General features: G+C 43.7%; 1 protein-coding gene across 1 annotated transcript in view; it reads right to left on the reverse strand.

Annotated features, from left to right (window-relative positions):
- Positions 1-5,238: 5,238 nt before the first annotated feature.
- Positions 5,239-13,846, reverse strand: part of NOTCH2 (notch receptor 2) — a 153,513-nt gene continuing 144,905 nt past the window's right edge. Inside the window, exons 30-34 of the mRNA XM_010967928.3 lie at positions 13,415-13,583; positions 12,496-12,797; positions 11,531-11,678; positions 10,767-10,864; positions 5,239-9,843 (exon numbers count right to left, since the gene is read on the reverse strand). Of these exons, the coding sequence (XP_010966230.1) occupies positions 8,455-9,843; positions 10,767-10,864; positions 11,531-11,678; positions 12,496-12,797; positions 13,415-13,583 (2,106 nt within the window). The 3' untranslated portion in view covers positions 5,239-8,454. The remainder of the gene's footprint in view (positions 9,844-10,766; positions 10,865-11,530; positions 11,679-12,495; positions 12,798-13,414; positions 13,584-13,846) is intronic.

The raw sequence follows: 13,846 nt of genomic DNA on the forward strand, positions 1-13,846 counted from the left end.
ACACACTCATTCTTCTCCAGAGTCCAGTAAAAAATGACCAAGAAATCTGCACAAGTGGAAATAAAGAGCGAGATACATAACACGAAGTCAAGGTTTAAGGCAAAATAACAGGCAAGTTCATATGAATTGATAGTATAAAATTAACAGATTCAAGGCTTTTATGCAACACCTATGGAGGAAAGAATAACTCCAGAATGATAAGCTGGGACAAGGTAAATAATAATAAGTCTTGGCTAAAGTGAAAGACAGGTGGACAGTGTCAAGAACCTGTCACTGGAGGTAGAACCTGACCTATCAGTAGGAAATTAGATTTTGACTAATTTTACTTTTCAGATTCAGGGGGTCTTGTTTAGATCACTCAAAGATTTAATGATACAAAAATAAATAATATATATGGAAATTTTAAAAAGTAAAGGATACAAATTACTTGTTTATCATTAAGTATGATGTTCGCTATAGATTGTGGTATATATCCTTTTTTAATTTTAGGAATTTTCTCTCTATTTCTAATTTGCTGTTATATTTCATAATTTTTATCATGAAGATTTAATTTTACCAAATATTTTGCTGAGTCTATTGAAATGATTGTATGGGTCTTTTTAAGGTGGTGACATCTAGTAATTGATTTACTAGTGTTAACCATTCTTTCTTTCCTGAAGAAAAAAAAAATCATTAGTCATGATGGGTTTACATTTATCATTATGAATCCATTGCTAGTTTTAGTTAGGTAGTCATTGGTTTACAATTTTTGTCTCTCTGCTAGTAGGTAGATCCATAATTTTCCTAACTTGTATTATCCTAGGGTTTTTTTTTGTCCAAGTTATATTAGACGTATGTGTTGAGTTGAAGGGTGTTTTCTCTCTTGTTAATTCTCTGGAAGGTTTATGAAAGACTCTATCTGTTCTTTCAAAGTTTCCGAACATATTAGAATAAATATGTTTTATGTTCATGATTTTTGTCTATTGTATCTGCCAAAACATTCTACTTTTATTTCCCCGATACTTGTTGGTTTGCCTTCTTTATAATTTTATTTAATTTAACTGTCTTTATTACCTTCTTTCAGTTAGTTCATTCATTTCTGCTTGTCTTGATTATGCTTATGTTCTATTTCTTTGGATGTAGTTTGTGGTTTTTTTGGTCTAATTTCTTGAATAAAATGCTTGGGCTATTGACTCAGTCTTTCTGCTGTGATGTAAGTATTTAGATGAGAGTTTCTCTACTTAAAAACTTCAGTTGCTTTCCACAGTTCAAATAATTTGTATTTCAAAAACAGTGGTACTATTTGACAAAATTTTGCATGGTTACTAAATGTCTTCTACCTTATTAATAACTGATTTATGTATACATTAAAGTTTTTTTCAAATGTGCAGGGATGTTGGTTAGATTTTGACTTTTGTTTCTAATTTGATAGTCCTCTGTTCAGAGATAACTCTCTATATGATACTGATTCTGGAAGCTACACTAAGATTTATGATGGCTTCATATATGTACCATCTTTATGAACGTTCCAGGTATTCTTGAAAAGTTCATTAACTGTCATTGTGACAGTCAGGCCGCGTGTATGACAGGTGTTACAGGGGGATTCTTCCTCTCTCCGAGTGTCAGCACAGGCTCTGTTGACGTCCCTCAGTCAAACCACCAGGAGCACCCTGGCAAGTCAAACAAAGATGGATTTATCGATGCTTTTTGCTGCAAGGAACGTTGCACACTAAGGGGAGATGTGGTGTCTCAGTAAATGAGTGTTAGGGAGAGCTTATTATGGGATTTGTACTTGTGTTTGATGATGTTGAGGCAGGTTAAAAAATTGAGTATCTTAATGAATTTTATCAAAGATACAGGCATGGTCAGATATTCATGATTTTTACTAGGTGGGAAGAGTAGAGCAGAACTAAAGCTTTTTGATAAAGAAACAGCAATGACAAGTCAGGAGTGGGGGATATTTGGTAACATTTACACTTAGTAATTATTTTAAAGGTTGTTACTTTGGATTACCCATGTGTACCTTTTGGGGGGTGTATCTTTGCTATGTAAATGTGCTTTTTTCTTCAATTACATCCCCAAATTGGATTTTGTTGACAAATTTTCCATTGTTTTACTTACTAAATTTCTAATGATTTAGGGTAGACTTTTTAGCAAGTTTTCTTGGGTTGTCCAGGTGTGTAGTCTTGTTACCCTCAGATGAACACATCTTCTCTTCCTCATTTCCGGTTCTTAGATGTAAAACCCTGCAATAACCGCAGTAACTAGATTCTCATACAACACGATTACTGGTTGGTGTGCATCCTCTGAAAATTACTGTTCTTAAACCTTTTCTAGGAGTGAATGAAAGGGGTCATGGTGGAGAGAAAGGAAAGAGAGATGGAGAACATGAGCCAGTTCCATAACAGAGAGGCAGGAGCTGGGTCCTTACATCCCAGTGTTTGCTGGTCTCTCTCGTCTGAAATAGGCATGTTGAAGCAGGTGATGAGTTCCAGTGAAGAGCTTGCAAATCCCAGTCTGATGTTAGAACCCAGACTCAACCCCAACATATTTATGCTGAGGCAGCCAAGTGCCACCAGGTGGTGCCAAAGAGCAGCCAGGACCCTACAGGTGGACTCCAGAGCTCCTACCCAGCTAGGCAACAGCTAGCTTGCCTTGCTCACTTAACTAATTAACTTTGCATTTCTGCAGTCTCACATTTTATACCACTGAATTTGAAAACGTGTTTGCTTCATGGATCACCTATTGCAAATAACAGTTTTTAAGCATAAAATAATCTCCACAAATTCAATTTATGGAAACAAGTAACTGGAAAAGGAAGGAGGGAGGAAGGAAGGGAAGGGAATGGAGAGAGGGGATACAGGAGCCTTACCTATATTACCTCATTTTTGAGCACCTGCAATATTATAAAACATTGTTTTATAATTTTCTAATATAAAATTTTATGTCTATACATTATTTTTATACTATTAGGTGTTTATACATCTGTCAGTATTATAGATACATTTTATTGAAGTATAACTTATATCAGTAAAATTAAAAGATCTTAAGTAAATTTTACATGGAATTTTGAGTATGAGTACATTCATGTAATCACCACCCAGGTGAACATATTTTCAGTCTCCAGGAAGATTTTTCCTGCCCTCTTCTCAGTCAAGGTCCCTCTCGCACAAAACTACCCACCATTCAGATCCCTATTTACCATTGATTTGTGTTTCCTGAATTTGTATCATGGAATCAAACAATGTATTTAGTGTTGTCTGGCTTATTCTCCTCAACATTGTGTCAATGACAGCACTTCATATTGTTCCATGTTGTTCTTTCTCATTTCCGTGTAGTGTTCACACAATGGCGGCACCATAATTGATCCATCCTACTGCTGATGGTTGTCTTCGGTGTGGTTGCTCAAAGACAAAGTGGTAAAGAAACACACTAGTCGATCAGGAAAAGTTGTCAGGATTATCAATGCAAAATTCATTTACTTTGTGTTTCCTGCCCTCACACATGAATGGTAGGCTGTCAGTAGAAGTTTTTTAGAAATGTTACCCTTGGAGGAAAATGTTTGGGATAATGATGTATTGGCACCTTTCAGGTCCACCCTCTTCCTTTCTCCACCAAGATCTCTGCCCCAGGAAGCAGACTTGTATCAATGGATCAAGTCCAACAGGCTCCTGCATTTTGAGACTTCCACTTGGATTCGACAAATAGAAAGTCTGGGGTGGGGGAGATAGTGCGGTGGAGAGTGAGATGCAGGTGTTCATTTCCTGGCTTCCCTGTTGTGAGGGGGCGTGAGGCTCACTGTGCCTCAGGCAGAAGTCACAGCTCTTCTTCAGTTAACTTGCTCTACTGGACTCCCTCCTTCCAGGTTCCAGTAACCTCACCCAGCCTTCGTCCCTTCGGATCAAGGAGTGGTGATAGCTCTGCTGATGCTAGCCAGGACTTTCTGCACCACCCCTTAGGGTCTCCCTACACCTCCCACACACTTCACAATTAGTTTTGGCAAATAAGCCGTTCTTGAATTGCCCTAATTTGAGTTTGTAGTCAGGACTTGACTGGTGCAAATATTTTAAATGTGTTTTGTTAAGGTCTGTTTTGAGAGAAGGAAAAATTGTATTCACTCTCTGATTCACTCACATTCACCCACCTACACACACACACCACAACCGAACACACACACACAGTTCACATGGCACTGCCTCTCTCTTCAGGATTTTGCAAGACCCTGATTCATATTTCATTTTATAAGTACTGTCACCAAATGAGGTGAATGACCCATACCGCTCAGCAAGCCTGAGTCAGGGTTTATTGGGTGTCCTCGGAGGCCGAGGCAGTAACAGGCTCACAGTCACCATTGCCCATCACGTCATGGACAGTGTGCAGCCCTGCTCTCCCTTCTTGCATTTCATGCGTGGGAGAGCCCCACATAGTCCCTGGTCAAGGGCTAGGTTTCTATGCCTGCAGTTGCAGGGTAGGATGTGATGGGCAGCCAGATCCACTGAAGGAGGTTTCCATGGAGCAAGTTTTCATTGCCACCAAGTCTGAAAGGCTCTGAGAAGCCAGCCTGCAGAGAACCAGACTTGGATGGACATTCCTCAGCTCTGAAATTCATTTTCTTTTTCCACCATTTCAAAAACCAACATGCAGACTCAAATGTGTTTTATATAAAATTATAACACTCTCAGGATAACCAATATATGCTACCAGCTGTGTTGAAAATGCCATATTTAGAATCAATGTCAAATATTTGTGCTCAAACAGATCACTGATTGACTTACAAGTACTTAGAAAAGAATATATAAATATATGCCCAAAATAATATTTTATAGCTGTATATGTTAATTCTATACAAAATTTAATGAGGAATAATATTGGAAACTTATGGTTTAGTTAACATCTGTTTTATTAGTTATATCTCAAGTCTCAATGCTGTCTTTAGCAAACAACCTCCATTTCCACTGGAAGGCACGTTGTCCTGAGCAATTGTCCGTTTGTCACCATTTAGTGCACAGAAAAGTAACTCAGTTTTGTGATGCTTCCTATTGGACAGAAGCTTTTTCCTCAGAAGCATTTATTTATTCTCTGCCTGGAGACAGAAAAAAAAAGAAGACTAGCGCTAGGCTATGTGGGATTCAGAATGAATGTGGAGTTCAGGATGAAAAGAAAATTATTTCTCTCTCAGCAAATTCTGACATCGTGAGGGGAATCACTGCAAGACCATGGATGGAAGAAAGGAAAAGAAAAACCACCATGCTATGGAGCTTGACATGTAACCGTTTTATTTTGTGATAAAAATGTTTTCATATAAATTTCACCTTAACTACTTTTAGAATGAACCTTTGAAAAGTAAAAACAAACTGTGCATTTTCCTTACCATGTATAGTTAGGAATATGCAGTCATTTTACTGGTTATTGGCTTTCTCATACAAACAGAGATCACATCACTTTTAAGGGGAATGTACACAAGGGAGAAGCCACAGTACCTCAGCACAGGTGGGAGCCTCAGGGCATATAAACTCATCCTCTCCAACAGGCGTCATACATTCAGTGTGCGGGTTAAGACCGAAACCCCCAAACCACCTGCCAACGAAACATTACAACCTTTGGTTCTTTTCTATGCAAGAATGATGAGCTAGCAAATTTAATAATAATATAAGGGACTAGTGCATTATAGCTGATTGCTTACATGAAATCTCTAACTCACAGTCTCTCCTTCCCTCAGACCTCTCCCTCCCTCAACACCATGTAAGTCAGAAAAGGATACTTAACACACAACAGAGGAAACAAACAAATCAACAAACAATATATCCCCAAAGGTAGGCAGAAGAGGAATCAAAGGAAGAATTTTTAAAGATAAAACAAAAATGTGCAGGGCACGGAAGGTGACCTATACCTGGCATAAAACACGTATTCCATACAAACTTAGTCTCTAATTCAGAAACTGGAGAAAGTGATTGTCCATCTTACTTTCTCTCTATTAGTTACAATACAGCACAAGGGTTCTTACTAAGAGATTGATAAATGCTTGAAAGGCAGTGTCTCTCCTCATCACTGAAGCCTATTGTCTGTAACGGCAGCCTTCACATTTACTTCCCCAGAACCCACATGATCCCAAGGAGGAGGAACAGGAACATTAGGTCTACAGTGTGCATGGGGAAGGCAGAGGCTATTAAAGATGGAACTTCTGGAGCAGAAGCTGACACTTTCAGGAAGTGGGGCTGGAGCAGTATGACAGAGAATGGTGGGGTCCACAGTGGTCCATGCAAGTAGATTCTCCCCATCCGTGAATCAACAAATGGATCCAAGGATAGAGAGTCACCATTCAGAATGATAAAATGCTATACTCTATGAAAGGGGCTGGTAGAGGTGCAACATGAAAGAATGAAATGCAGAATGAACAAGCACTCTGCTTGTATCAGGGCAGAACTAATTATATTTTTGTTGGTTCAATGACCTTGGGCAGGACTGAAGAAACCCTTTGTAGACTCCATGCTAACAGACACACAAAGTTTCCATATGAAGCCACAGACAGATGAATCAGGTAAATGGGAAGGCCTGATGAACACTCCCGGCCAAGGCAGGAATGAAGACTACCATCGCAGCACACCCCGTGTGGGCAGTCCCCCTGGTATTACCGACAAAATGTCCTGGGAGAACTAATTTTCCATGTGTCATGATATTATAGCTCCAGGCAGAAGTGACAGTGTGGAGACAGGACCAACTGTTAGCTGACTGAGGGAGAAGAGGAAGAGAACTATTTTCCTCCTAATTCCAGTGTTGGCTAGACTGCTTTTGTCCTCGACAGGATCAAGGAGTCTGCCCAGACACAAATAAAGGAAGCTGACTCGGATGAGATGCAATCACAATCTGAACGTGAGGATGGCAAGGCGGTGAGTCTCTAATTGTCCATTATCATCCAGGAGATTGACTCTATGAACGGAAAATGTCCCTGGTAAGGGTCTATTTCAGTTTCCTAAAAGGGAATCTCATGACTGCTTGAAAGGAAAAGGAATGAGAGCAAAAACTAGGAGAGGCTGCCTCACAGTTCCTCCCTTTCCAATCGTCTTATAAGGCTGGCTTAGGCCCTACATAACCAGGTCAACATTCCAGTTCCCACAGCTGAACACAGAAAACCCAGGTGTGTGGTGAGAACCCACTGGGTGCATCAGTAATCAGACCACACGGTGTGGAGGGAAGGTAGGTGAAGGGGCCCGCGGTCAGAAGGCACGTCAGGAAATAGAGACGGAACACCTGGCAAAGGGACTACGACTGCCACGGGGGCCCACGGGCCGAGGAAATTTCAGTTCTAAATGGCAAGGGCATATTGTTCGAAATATTTCCTCCTGTGGAGATGTGTGCAGGGGAAGGCTCAACAGCTAAGACAGTCTCCATGAGCTGATGCGTGAGTGGAGCAGGCGAGGGCTCTAACCCCTGGGCACAAGTGTGTTTCACAGTGGCAGTCAACAGAATGCTTGGCTGGGACCTCTCAGCGGGGAACCACTTCTCCCATGAGTTAGCTTATCTCTTGGTCATTCCAACATTCCAAACCTTTGTCTGTTTGGGTTGTTTTTAAAAGGGGTCATATTACCTACATGGCCAAGGATAAACCTTCACACTGACTAGGTCCAGAAATGGAAAAACAACACATTCTTCTTCCTGGTAAGATCTGAAGGAAGCCTGAGTGCAGGCAAGAGAATTAAGTTGCAAGCCTCTTGAAGGGGGCTCTGGTCCCCAGAACACGTTCTGAGAAAAATATTTTGCTCTCCTTTTTCTATTGGGAATGGTTATGCAGGAGAATACACTGTGTCCATTTTCTAAAGAAACGTACTTGAAAGGTTTCTGCTGAGGACCCTAAAAGTAAACCTGTGGCTCTCCTAGGGACACTGGGAAAACAGGAGAGGAAAAGGAGGCTTTCCAGAGGAGGAATGATTAAAAGCACAAAGGCCTTGGTCTCTAACATGCAGGTGGGGCTTCAGCCACAGAGAGATGCAACAACTAAAGCACCAAGTGAAGTCAAAGACTTTCCAAGGATGAGAAGATGAGAATTCCAAGGCACAATTCCCAGTAGGAGTCTACTGTAGAATCTTCTCATGGATATGACAGAAGCCCCCATGGCTGAAAATATAGTCCAGGCTGCAAGAATGTCTGAGCTACAAGAGGCATCCGTCTTGATCTCCACACTGAAGAGAGGAAACATAGTCCCAAGTCGTGTATTCATCTTGAAGTTCCATGAACTTGGGCTTGATGGGCAAGAGATTACAAGGAGTCTTGTCTCTCCCCCTCCAGAACTCTGCAGATACACGGTGAAGCTAATAAAGTTGCTTCTTTTGCATTTTCTACAAGATAAGAACATCTCCTCTTTCCTGCCTCCAGAAGCTGGTTCCAGAGATTTCTTCATTTCTCTCCCGGGTGACCTTCATTTGTTCCTCAGCAGCATTTACAGTAGGAGTTCTGTCCCTGCACTGGAGGCAGACTCTTTCACGCGTAAACCTGCATGTTGCTGCGTGGTGGCTCCGACATGTGTGTCCCAGGTCCCCGCTGACCTCCTCCGGCACCCCCAGGAGTAGGGCTGGTGGTCACATCTGACCAGTCAGAAGCAGAGTGGGGTGATGAACTTGACCACTGGTCAGGAGACTCTGGGGATGGTGTCAGGTAGGGATGCTCACCCTGGAGGTGACCACTGTGGCTGGGTGTTCTCTCAGCAGCGTTGGAGGACGCATAGCTATGCTGTGACGGGGGTGTGGGATACTTGCCCACAGAGGCTGGAAAGGGGTGATAGGCTGGGAGAATGGTCTGAGCAACCTGGCCATCCTGCTGAGGCATCATGGCAGTGGAAAAAGCCATACCGGGCAAACGAGCCATTTCTGGAATCTGATACATGGTGGGCAGGGTGCCTGCAACAGCTGGAGGGCAGTTGGATGGAGCCTGGGCAGCCCCAGCTGGTTGGGCCATGCTGCCTTTGGGGATTAGCTGGAAAGTCACAATGGGGGGCAAGGGCTCCCGAGGGGTGGTTAAATGCTTCCCTTCAGGTGGCCTGCTCTGGGGAGTTATGCCAGAGTGGGCGCCCTCTGCTGGAGCCAGGACCATACTAAACATCTCGTTGTACTGGGTCTCATTCATCTCCACGCGGTTCATCCAGTCTGCTGGGACAGGGACTGAATGCAGCCTACCCAAGCTCCCCGCACTGCTGCCGCCTGGGGGAACAACGTGGTGGTGGGACAGCAGCTGGCTCACTGAGGGAAGCACAGTGCTGGCCCCATGAGCCAATGGCTGCATCTCAGGAAGGTTAGAGAAAGACAGTGCATGCTGTGCATGGACTGGGGCAGCGGGGGCAGCAGTGGCCAACATAGGATTGGGTGAGGCCTGTAAGATTCCGGGGGATGTAATCATTGGAGAGGACGTGGTATCAGAAACATATGTGTGAGGAGATTCTAGGGAATCAACAGGGGACAGAGTCACTGAGCTCTCAGACAGCTGGCCCTTGTCACTCAGAGACTTCTTCCTCCTACTTCCCTTGGTATCCTTGGCCTCCTTGGCAAGGTTAGGGAGGCTAGTAGGCACGGCACTCTTGGCATTGGGCCGTCTAGACTTCTTGCCCACTGGGGTGTGCTTCAGACTGAGAAAAGATCTGTTGGGCCCACAGATGACAGGTGAGAGAGCAGAGGTCAGCACAGTGCCTGGAGGGCTCGGTGTCACATTGTACTCATCCAGGAGGCGCACGATGTCATGGTGCATGCGGTCCCGAGCCACGTCCCGGGGAAGACGGTCCATGTGGTCTGTGATGTCCCGATTGGCAAAATGGTCCAATAGGATCTTGGCTGCTTCATAGCTCCCCTCCCGGGCAGCAAGAAACAGAGGTGTCTCTTCCTGCAGAAAAGGCCCACAGAGCACATTTTAATAACTCTTGAAAATAAAGCAATGTTTCTCAATCTTTGTTACTATCACCCCTTTAGACATATTTTTCCTAGTGTCTCCCCACATGAAATGTTAATACTACAGATTAAATGTATATCTACCTGCATGCTGAATGGATACCAGTGCTCTGTACATAAAGAGAGCAAGATTATTCTGCTCATCCCCAAGAACCAATTTCGACCCACTAAGGGCTATATCTCTTTTGTGGGGGAATGTGTGACATAGAGCATGTCCCCAAGCCAGAGACTGACTTAAAACAGCACTGAGCTTATCAAAATAGGGTTCTCAGAGGAACACCAGTTAGAGATGACAAAGAACCTACAGGATGTGCAGAACTGGGAAAAATAAGGGAAAGGAAAAGAAAAAAGATGCAAGACATGAGAGAGAAAGAACTAAAATAAGGGGAAGGAGGAAATGAATGAGAGAGAGAGAGATGAGCAAGAGAGGGGAAGCTCGACATAAAACCCAGAGGAAGAAAAGCAAACAGGAAAACATCGTGGTGTCTAAGAACAGGAAACAAACAAAAAGGCAGCAGGAAAACAAATGAAAACGAACCAGTGAAAAGGAAATGAGTGTGAAGAGAACGAAGGCAGGAGAAAGGGAAATATCAAAGGAGAGAGAGGAGAGAAGTCTGCACCAGACTTGTTGACAGGACAGCCTGGTGCAGACTGAGTCCTGAGGAGGCAGGGGGCTCAATCCTGACTCTCCCCTGGAGAAGCCCAATATGAGCCCTCAAGCTCGCTGGACCAAGTTCCTGTCCAACCTGCTTCCATCTTTTCTATCTTTATCACAAGAGGAGCTAAGGGAGGAAAGGGAAGGCCTTATCATCTGAGGCACTGCTCTGCCTGCCCTCCAGCTCAGAGCCCAGACTGTACCTTGTTGTCCTGCATGTCTCGGTTGGCCCCATTTTTCAACAGCAAAAGGGTGGCTTCCACATTATTCACAGCGGCTGCCCAGTGAAGAGCAGATTTTCCTGCAGGAAAAAAACATTTTTATAAGCAGACACAGTAGAAGGACCTGTCTTACTCCTTCCTGTAAGGAAGCATCATGACCTGCACAAGGAAACCTTGAACTTCTCAGGCAGCAGCAGGAAGCCAGTTCTCTTTGGGGGCCCACAGGAAAAACCCAAGTATTATCTTCATTTCCCCCTGTTATAGAAATACATCAGTACAGGCTGTCTAGCCTTCAGAAAACTTCTAGGTAAAAGGATCATCTATGGTGCCACATCCTTCATACAACAGAATCTACCCTGTCCCACACTGAAGACAATAACCTACCTATTTATTACAAGCCGGAATGTCTACTTAGAATATCTCACAGCCCCGCCCTCCATGATGAAGTCAGCTCTCATATATTCATGTCAAGAATGGGATGCTTGGGAACCCACACAAGCAGACCTTACATGGACTTGCTTTGAGATCCAACAACTCTCACTAAAAATCCCTTCCCAGCTTCATCTATATGGATCTCACACTGGCTCAGTTCTCTGAACTCAACATGGGAAAAAGAAGAACGAATGAGTGAAGGAATCTTCAGTGGATTCGGATCTGAGACAGTTCTTTAAGGATCTGGTAACCATTCTCCCTCCCTAGAGGCTTGCTTTGCAGTAGGAATCTGAATCCCTGCTTCTCATTCCTACCGTGGTCATCCACTGCATTCACATCTGCTTGGCAGTTGATCAGCTCTGCCACCATTCCCTCCACAGCCAGGCGGGCAGCCAGGATCAGGGGTGTAGTGCCATCATTCATCCTGGCATCCAGATCAGTTACTCGGTTGCGGATCAGTATCTAGAATAAGAGAAAGTACAGAAAAGAAAGTCACCTGGATTTAAAAATAGTAATAATGGTGCTAAGATAAGAAATAAGAGCTTCAGAGCTAAGGCTACACTGTAAATTTCTGGAAGGCAGGGGATGTCTTGCTATCTTTGTGCCCAAGATTCTACCCTGGTCAATCAATAAATACTTGTTGAATGAATGAAGGAAGGAAGGAATAAAGGGAATGAGTGAACGTGCAAACAAGTAAGTGCTCGAGACAATGGCTATGTAAAGTAATGTACTTCTACTTTCTAAAGAAAAGAAGACAGATGTGGGGAAATACCACAACCTCACTTACGGTGTACAGTTTAAGATGATACAGAATGTTTCCAATTTCCTCATAAAAGTAAAATAATAAGGTATTAGGAGTAAACTGTGAACTCGTGTCAAGAAAACCACCACCGAGCAGCTGGAAGCCCACATGGTCAGACAAGGCTAGAGGGAGAAGCTGACAGTAGTCAAAGGCTTCATAACAGAAATCACTCCTATCTGATCTGTTCATCTCGGAGGTATTTTGCCACACCCAAAACAAAGCAAAACAAAACACAATGGTGATTAACGATCAGAAGACTAGTGTTATCTGCTGTTGGCTCTGCGACCATCTGGCTGTATATAGTCAGTTCTGGTTGCCTGCCTCCCTTTTCCTGCTTTCCCATCCATCAAGCATGACTCTATCATCTGCCTTATTCTCTCAAAGAATTACTGAACAAATGTAATGGGATATTAAGTGCTTTTAAAAAGGTAAAATATTATTGATCTGTAAGGAACCAACTCTTCTCACGTTCTTTACCTGGAAGACACCTTGGGCATCAGCTGCCACTGCCGCATGGAGAGGGCAGCGGCCCATGTTGTCCTGGGCGTTGGCATCTGCACCTGCATCCAGGAGACGCTTGGCAGCATCAGCCCTCGAGTAGCGGGCTGCAAGGTGCAGGGCCATCTCACCAGTCCGGTCTGTCTGGGCTTGGAGGCTGGCACCCTGGTAGACCAAGTCTGTGATGATGTTGGCAGAGGAGTCTTCTGCATCTTCATCTTCATCACTCATATCTGAGCTGCCTCCTCGGAGAGAAGCCAGCATCAGTGGGGTGCACCCATCTAGAAGGAAGGAAAATTCCAAAAAGCATTTAAGGAGGAGAAGGACATTAATGTTCAATTACTTCTATTGTTGGAATAGTTCAATTTGAGTAAAATTATTCTTTTGGGGAAAAAAATAAACTGTGCTTCTTGTGGTAATTGGCAATTAGTTTTCCATTTGCCACTGACTTTTCCTTGATAATGTCCTTTCTGTAAAGAGGAGCTATTCTCTAAGTTAAATAAGCTTTTCTGTTCAAGTTTCTGAGTCCTATTGGATATTTTAAAATATATGCTATTAATAAACTATATGCACTAAGATATAAACTAAACTAATTCTCTATACCTCTGCTTTGGGATGTTATTTTTCCATCCCACTAAAACCTATCCCATACAATGAGCCTGTCATGGTCGAGCATGCTGTACAGGAAGCAATGTGAAATACTTCCCTTTATTCTTATATGAATTCATAATTTCTGCAAGCCTGTGCTCCTTAAGCATTCGTTTCCTCAAGCTGATTTTGAGTCTATGAAATCAGAAGGGAGCAGATCACCAAGAGGGGCAAACACAGGGACAACAAGGCGGAACCAAGGGCAGGCAGGCATGGTGCAGTGAAAAAGGGAAGGCTTGCAGGTGCTGACCTGGGCCACGGACGTTCACATCCAGCACGTCCACCTCCTGTTCTGCCTGCGGAGGAGTGAGAGCCAGCGATGGAGTCCTGCGGATATCTGCGGCCTCAAGGTGCTGCTGTGTCCATGGGCGTCGGTCGATGGGGTCATCTTCTTCTGAGAGTAAAGCCTCATCTTCAGCCTGAAAGGGGGGGGACGAGTCTCCCTGTCAATCTGGCCCACCCCTGGGAAGTGCAGCCAAGGAGCTAGTCCAGACTCTCACACCGCTTCTCCTAACCTCCCGCCAGTTTTCTCTCTCCTCCTATCTAACCCTCCAGATTATTATCCACACTGCTCGGGGTACGTGGTTCCTGTTTATCTCTCCTGCATCATCTGTACAACTCTCCCAGCCTCCCCATCCCATCCTCTAGGCAGCAGACAGCCTTAATATGTCACCTGTATTAC

Source organism: Camelus bactrianus, chromosome 9, assembly GCF_048773025.1.
Source record: "Camelus bactrianus isolate YW-2024 breed Bactrian camel chromosome 9, ASM4877302v1, whole genome shotgun sequence".
Lineage (NCBI taxonomy): Eukaryota > Metazoa > Chordata > Mammalia > Artiodactyla > Camelidae > Camelus > Camelus bactrianus.